Genomic DNA, 8326 nt, shown 5'->3' on the forward strand with positions numbered 1-8326 from the left:
CCTCTTTCTAGCCCAAATCACCGTCATTAATTATCAAGAAACGAAACATCTTTATCAACGAGGAATAAAGAAGACTGGCTTAAACTTTGTAGCGGTTTCTTTTGGAGGAAATATGCTTTCATTATTTCTCTTGTATTCCAGAGGCGAAACAAAAAACTTAGTGTTTGTAATGCAATTGCGGCACTTTTTCTTCTCCTTTCTCGCAACCGCAGCAGCGATCTTTCAAACGGGAAAAGCTTGAATTCGAGAATGAACTAAAGTCTTCACGCAGACGAATTTAAATGCATCGGCTGGTTTGGCCCATATAAGATCTAAGGTATGTGGTTTTACTTCTTTTATATGTGTTTCAGTATGCTTTAGTACTGCTTCAGTATTTTTCAATATATGCTACGTGCTGTGTACGAGATTGGCTGTCGCCTTTCACACCATTTGTTGCATTTTTTTTAGTTGCTGTTCACGTAGAACTTGTGTAAATCATAGCTGCGTCCCCTTCTATTATCACATTCATTCTCTTTAGTAATTCTTCATTAGCGTACATTATTTTTGTCCTTTTTGATGCGCGTTTGATTTCTAATGTATTTATGATTTATTTATTGTAGTGCTTTATTACTGTTGAATGTATTTTCGCCGCGTCCACTGCTGATGGGTGGATCGAGCTTAGTCAAGCTGCAGTGTAGTAGCTTTTTCGCCTTGTAGAGTTACGAAATAAAGTTGCTGTGATTGATTGATATAACCCACCGGGAGCTCATATACACCTGCGCAGGCACAAGCCGCCAGCCACAAGATAGATGTCGGGAAGGTTGTAGCCTTCCCACCTAGACGACAGCCAGGAGTCCTTGCCCCCCAGCGGCGGCTTCGGCCGATGCTCAGTTGAATCTCCGAATCGGAGCTGAGGGGTTAAGTTTCCCATTGGTCTAAAGTCTTTATGCTTCTTCCCAAAGAGGGAGCCTGAGGGCATTCCCAGACGCTCTGGCTTTTCACATCTTACACTGGCTAAAGTACTCACCCGGGAAGTAGAGGTTGCATAACACCGGGTTATGAAATGAGTTGGTTTAAAATAATTTATGTGCACTGTTAACTGCATCCTCAGATGTCCTATAAGTATGTGCATTTGTACCCCTTTCCCAGCAAGTAGTATACGGTACTGCCACCGCAAAGCACAGCTGTTTTTTTTTTAATATAGAAGTAAAGGCTTACTTACGAACACAACTTTGTTTGGGACGTCCAGAGGCTCAGTAGAGTAGGAAGTTAGAAGAAATGTAGGCAGCGACGCCGAAGTCTTCAAGGACGGTGACTCCAGTGGCGAGGAATAGCGAGGCAGCGACCTGATCACACTTTCTGGTGTCTCGCAGGCGTCCAGCGGGCTCCGTAGGGGACTCTCGTACAGCGAGCAGCTGAGGTCGCAGTCCTCGAGGTCGTCATCAACGAACAACAGTTCCATGCTGGCTCGCTCGCTTTGCTGAAAGCACAAAATTACCTTCATATCATATCTACATATGTTGAACAACCAAACGTAACTTGCTACTAATGTGAGTAAACAAAAATGTCACTGAACCAGAGAAACATAAATTGTAGCATAGACGCAAGTAGGTTTGGTTTAGTTTATGGGGTTTAACGTCCCAAAGCGACTGAGGCTATGAGAGACGCCGTAGTGGAGGGCTCCGGAAATTTCGACCACCTGGGGTTCTTTAACGTGCACTGACATCGCACAGTACACGGGCCTCTAGAATTTCTCCTCCAAAGAAATTCCAGCCGCCGCGGCCGGGATCGAACCCGCGTCTTTCGGGTCAGCAGCCGAGCACCATAACCGCTAAGCCACCGCGGCGGCAGACGCAAGTAGGGATTGCAGGTAACTTCATAACTGAAATTACTTCGAGCTCATTCGCAGAAGTGGCGCGAGGGTGATTCTCACCGAAAGTAAAAGAAAGATATCGCGCGTGCCGATCAAAGCTACTTTTACACTGACGCACGCGCCTTTTCTCATCGTGTGTTTCCGGACCACGCAAACGTGTTTTCTTGACACGTGTCCTGCTGGCCAAAGTCTGCACCTGCACGTGAAGAATCGAACCTGAATTCGGTAGAACCCGGCTATTCTTCACAAAAAACGACTGATATTTACTTTAGCGGTTACGCCCTTCTTGGCTTGCCTCAGTTACTCTCAAGAAATAATCATCGACCTGAAATCATCGTTGCAGAAACAGGCCGGCCCCCCCGTCCACCTTATACAATTTCCAACTCGTGATATCTATGTATAGAATTTTGTGCTCGCAGTACGGCTTCAGTTCACGAAAACCCGCTCTTTGACGTTCAAAGGTCAGAGAACGTGAAAAAAAAAGTGGTAGGGTTTTAACATAGCAGAGCACGTGTCGAGGAAACGTATATTGCGTGGTCTGGAAACTCACGATTAGAATACAAGAAGGACATGAAACAGAATGAATTACTTGCGTGACACAGCACACCTTTCGCTAAACGTACAAGTTTACCCTAGCAGACACAGCGAACTATGGCATACTCCAACATGCCGCACAATATATGGTACATATAGACTAGCAAACACGCTGCCCCGTCTTTTAAATAAGTTTCATGCTGCAAACGTTGATCTATCAAGAGCATGCTGCAAAGATATACAGGATGTATGGGCCACTTTTGAGATTTCACCATGCTTTCACTGCCCCTTTATCGCTTTCGTTCCATAAAGTGTTCACCTGATTTAAATAACCAAATTCCTGTTTTTCTATGAAGTTTTTCCTTATTGCTTCTTATTGTTTTTTCTAATCATACGCGAACCGTTTTTGACAACCATAATTTGCATTTTGCGATGTTACTGCTGTAGAAAATTTGCATGTTACCGGCTGCCCTGCAGTGTAGTGGCCGAGGGGCGTGCCAAGCCACAATTTACTGGCTTTTTTCCCTCGACCCTCTTCATGTTTACATGAAAAATAAATTGAATTGAACTGAAAACGGGTAGACGTGTGAAAGCAAGTGTTTTTCCTGGCTCTTCATGGTTTTGTTTTCCAGGGTCTTCGGCACGTCTGGTGACGATATTGGACTGAGATTAAACTCTGATCGAGGTTAGCCTGACCTGATATGCTCACGCCGCAGATGGAAGTTGAAGAAGACAACGTAAATGCACAGCGCGGTAGTATGTTGCCCTTTAAACCGAGGCTTGATCGGGTGTGGCGATAGCGTAGTGCTCTAGTGCAGGTTCAGGTTCAATAAAGGAAAAGTCCAGGTATGGGTTGCATCAATTAATTAGTACAGAAGGAAGTTCCAATTAGAACTCTAAAGGGGATCTGCTCTTATTAATTGTATATATGCGCGCCGCCGCGGTGGCTCAGTGGTTATGGTGCTCGGCTGCTGACCCGAAAGACGCGGGTTCAATCCCGGGCGCGGCGGTTGAATTTCTTTGGAGGAGAAATTCTAGAGGCCCGTGTGCTGTGCGATATCAGTGCACGTTAAAGAACTCCAGGTGGTCGAAATATCCGGAGCCCTCCACTACGGCGTCTCTCATAGCCTTAGTCGCTTTGGGACGTTAAACCCCATAAACCAAACCAACCTAATTGTATATAGGCAGCAGATAAAAATATGGCAGATAACAACTACATAGGCAGAAAACAGGTATACTGGGAATTAATAATCACATCAAAAATTTCGTTAAGCATGTTGAATTTTACAGATATTTAGAAACACAATGAGAAAGAGAACACAATACTATATAAAATAACTCAACCAATAAAATCAGTACAAAATAGAGTTTATTGGCCTGGTAACAGAGGATAATTAAAAATTCATTTCGGTACGGCATGATTTGATGATCATGGGTAGCGCAATCCAGACAGTGATTGCTGAGAATAATGTGGGCTCTTTGCCATAATTAGTTTTGACTTTCGGAAGTAAGAGATTCTGTTGTTCTCAGAATCCAGTATTATTAATATTAGACAATGTGATAAGGATGGTAGTGCTATTGTGCCTTCCTATACTTCCGCTGGTAAGGTCGACACATTTCCAGGGTGCTATTTATAGCGTACATATATACAGCGCGTGAGAAACAAGGCAAAGTCCGTTTGCCTCCCTGTGTCCTGTCTCTTCTGTGCTATATCCTTCGCTATGTCACGTCAACTACAACAAAGTTCCCCCTAGTGCTATCGGTAGTGCTAAGTATTGCTAGATTCCGTACTATTTACATTTACAGGTTATAATTCTGGGACGGGTACGTTTGTCTAAATATTATTTTTCTCTAGTACAAATCGAAAATACACTCGCCGTCAAAAGTAAACGGAAGGTGACTTTGTCAAAAAAAATTTAATATATTTAAATCTAATGCATAATGGTCCATGCTTGTTGGTGCACAGTGCAGTTCGCACACTCACAATTAGGCTGCACATATGTATTCAAGGATGAATGAATTGGGGGCCAAGGATCAAATTTGTTCTTGAATATTGCCTTCCATTTACTTATCACGGCACCTGTACAACAAAGGCAAATGCAAGTTCAGGAGCGAGCGTGCCAAGAATTACAACGTATTAGTACGAGCACAGCCAGTCGGTACGATGAACCAAACGATTCTACCTGCTGCGAAACTCATTTCGTTAAGGTGCGACGGTAGAACGCTTGACAAGCCAATGCAAGCAAATTGCAAAATTCCGACTGCATGCCAATCAGCGCTCAACAACAGCTTTCAAAGTGCTCCCCGCTACGCTGTTCAGGTCTCAAAGCGGAAGCAATGACACGACAAACCGCGCCTCGTGTCGTATTTTGCCTGACCATTGCTGCGCCGTTTCTAGATTGCGCTGTTGCAGGACATCCCATCTTCAAAGCAGCGGGATTCTAGCAAAGGAAGTAAAGCAGCCTCCATGTATCGTTCCTTCTATCCTCACATTTGATCCCAAAGAAAATAGAAGTTAGGCTTTGTTAACAAGAACGTAGATCTGAATTCAGCTGACCTGTTTCGGAAGGCCTTTCGTTACGTTGACTACTTAATCATCGTCGACAACTGGAACAGTTTCGTACGCAGGGTAATATACACAGTGAAATTATTTAAGGATAGCGGTATGGGCCTCAACAATATGGTTCTTCATTGTTGTGCCTGCAGCAAGCGCAAGAAGAAATGTTCTCCCATATTTTCCAAAACGTGTGTTCTTTTTCGTCACCGAGAACGTGTAACGCGGGAAGCCTATCATATCGCAGAAACATACATGTGTTATACATGCATACATGTGGCATACATACATACATGTGGCATACATGTGTTAGAGACCCTTCGGGTGGCTTGTCTAGTGGAGAGACAAATTTTTTGAAAGAGCGGTTGAAAACCGTGTGTTACCTTTTCCTGCACATCGGTCGCCATGTGGCGTGCGGTTACTCTGGGTATGTTTTGGTTTTTGCTGTATATATAGGAGCTTCTCAATAAAAATTCGTGTGGTTGCGAGTAAGCGCTGTGTCCCCTCTGTGTCGTTGTTTGTTAGCGCCTGGATTTTTCATAAGGTAGTGCCAAGGACCCACATATCCTGTAATGCTTGAAATGAACGCGCCACTTACGATACATTACACGAATGGACCGAAGGGCGCACACCACAAGCGCCAACTTACAAGTGTTTATCCCTCTTCGATGACAAATTTTATACATGATACCAAATGATGTGATATATGGAAGAGAGCAGTTTCACTTTCCCCGCTCCCTCGGCTCTCTACAGTACGATAATTTCATTGGAGGTTTTAAGTGCGATTTATGGATTGCTTGCACGCGCTCCTTCATCTGCCGTCAGAAACGCTTCTACAATTTCTCTGTCTAATCCTTCTCTCTTTCGCCCACCTTGGTCGCATTTTTTCGAGAGGGGAGAGGTTAGAAACAACTTGTGGTGGTGGTGGTAAACACTTACTGACTATCGTTTCTGACTGCAGATGAAGGAACGTGTGCAAGCGATCTGCACATCGCACTCACCGAAATTTAAATTGAAATTACGGCACTAAAAAGGTGAGTAAATGGACAAGTCGCTCGAATGCAAGACATTACTTGTGGTTATGACATCCTGCACGTTTGTGTCATCAAAGATAAACAAATAGTTGTAAGTTAGAGCTTGTGGTGTCCGTCCTTCTGTATCTTTGTGTATTGAAACCCTAAGTAGTGCGCACATTTCAAACATAGTAAACGAACTAGCCCCTCTGTTAGTCTTATTAGGACCCATAAATTTTTGCCCGCAAATCCCGAGAATTTTTCCACGTCGGGAAATCGGGGTAAGCGGAGAGGAAGGTGGTTTTAAGTGTTTCAGGTTGAGGATCGGAAAGCGTAGCCATTGAAAAGTGTGGCCTGAATACTGCCTTGCACTAATACTGCTACTAATTTATTAAAGATGCACGACCAGCTGGGAATAAATGCGGTCAGGTCGGTAGACGGATCGCAATCCGCTTCCAGCAAAGTGCGCGTCATCTGTCGGGCGGAATGCAACTTCTCTTCTTGGAATGCAGCCTTTTCTAAGCAGCCCCGCTTTTCCGGTATTTGCTATTTCCATCCGAGACCGTAACCACCCCATGTGAGCTGCACTTTACGAAAGTACCAGACAATGCTTCAACCACTTCAGCACTGCGTTACTACGCATACATTTCCTGAGCTGGCACACACATTTTGTTGCCGTTGTTCATTATAATATGCGAATTTTGAAACTGGTTAAGTTTGGTTTATAGGGTTTAACTTCCTAAAGCAACTCAGGCTATCAGGAGCACCCTTGTGGAAGGAAAAGGGTAATTTCGACCAGCTGCGGTTCTTTAACCTGCACTGGCATCGCACAGTACACGGGCGTCAAGCATTTCGCTTCCATCGGAATGCGACCTCCGCGGCCGGAGTCAAACCTGCGGCTTTCGGGCCGGTAGCCGAGCACCGTCACCACTGAGGCACCACGGCGGCTGCACATTATGAAACTCGAGATTCTGAAGCGCCGGAATAAAAACAACATTTCTTACAGGTTCACGGTTCCTTCTGAAGCAGTGCAGCTGCTCGCACGCCATTGTGCACTGCTGTGGCGATGCCATGGTGGGAAGGACGTCCCGGTGCAGGTGGCAAGCCTTCAACAAGAGCACCAATCAGTCCGCACGGACGGTCAAGGCCACAGAACAGAAACGGCCTCCATCGGGCAGGCAGCCCGGCAACACTCGGCGCAGTCGGACGCGTTTGTTTGCGCGGCGTGAGACGCAAACGCTCGGTGACGAGATCCCGGTCGACGGACTGAACGACGTACACCGATGCGAAAGCGAAGCAGCCGATGCGCACTAGCGCAACAGGTCTAAACAACAGAACGCTAGGTATTTCCGGCACACAAGCGCGAGGCAGGGGTGAATGCTTTTGCAGAGCGCCTGTTGCTGTGCTGTCGACTCAGGGTCTTCTGTCGGATACCTGGTTTTCGTTGTTGATCGGGACGGAATGGGCGACAACGATCACACGTGGAATGCTAGACCACTCTCTTCTTTCGGAAGCACTCGTTTCAAACTGACACGTGCGTCTGAGACGCGGCAGCCGAGCTTGCTTTCGAGGCTGGTATTTTCATCTAGGCGCTTCTTCCGAGCTGGATGGCATACCGCCGATGGAAACATGCGAGCACACGCAGAGTCACAATGACGTCAGGCGAATGGCCACAAGCAGGTCCGTAGTTCAGCCGACTGCCTTCGGCAAGCTCTCCTCGATTGCGGGGATCATTAGGGCCGATAACAAAGCGGCGTCGGAGGAAAGGGCAGCCACCACTCTCCCGCTTCGAAGCCATTCGCAGCTGGAACTCTGTCTGGCCCGGAATAAAAGAAGTAAGCAGGGAGTGAAGCTGCAGCACGCTCGACACACGCGGCGCCGGAGAGCCCGCGTTCGAGCGACTGTGGACGCACCTGTCGGCGCGGGCGCGCTGGCAGGAAGCGACGCACCGCCCCGGCCCGATGCCGCGTCGCAGGCCGGGCCAGGAAGGACGCGTTTCCGTGGCACATGGCACGTGCCCCAGGCGTGACGGGGCCGTGAACGACTGTTGCTGCTCATTTGCCGTGGTTGTTTCCCTCGATCTTCCGCGCTGGGGACGATGACGCATTGCCGATGCAGCGAACTGGGCATGCACCCAGCTATGCTGGGAATTAAATTTCTCTGGGTCGCTTTTTCTCGCATCCTTGACAGTTTTGGAGCTGAAATGCTCCAGCGCGGGTATGCTTCAATTTTGCTTGTCTTTCACTCCCACCTTTCTCCCTACCCTTAAGGCGTGGTTCAGGTGTCCACAAAGATGTGTGAGAAAGATACTGCGCCATTTCTTTTTCTCAAAAGGAAATTTAATCCAGTTTCGCGGTGGATGGCGCAAAGTAG

The 8326-nt window shown here is 46.7% G+C and overlaps 1 protein-coding gene across 2 annotated transcripts in view; it reads right to left on the reverse strand.

Moving 5' to 3' along the window:
- The window catches only part of LOC149327457 (uncharacterized), a 104651-nt gene extending 96760 nt beyond the window's left edge, over nt 1-7891 (reverse strand). Inside the window, exons 1-2 of one of the 2 annotated variants that reach the window (XM_089565078.1) lie at nt 6958-7891; nt 1202-1459 (exon numbers count right to left, since the gene is read on the reverse strand). In XM_089565078.1, coding sequence (XP_089421204.1) covers nt 1202-1459; nt 6958-7026 — 327 coding nt within the window. In that variant the 5' untranslated portion in view covers nt 7027-7891. The remainder of the gene's footprint in view (nt 1-1201; nt 1460-6957) is intronic. The other variant, XM_089565079.1, reaches the window with a different exon arrangement.
- Nucleotides 7892-8326: the final 435 nt, after the last annotated feature.

The sequence above is a fragment of the Amblyomma mixtum genome, chromosome 10 (genome assembly GCF_055824585.1).
Source record: "Amblyomma mixtum isolate Tamu chromosome 10, ASM5582458v1, whole genome shotgun sequence".
Lineage (NCBI taxonomy): Eukaryota > Metazoa > Arthropoda > Arachnida > Ixodida > Ixodidae > Amblyomma > Amblyomma mixtum.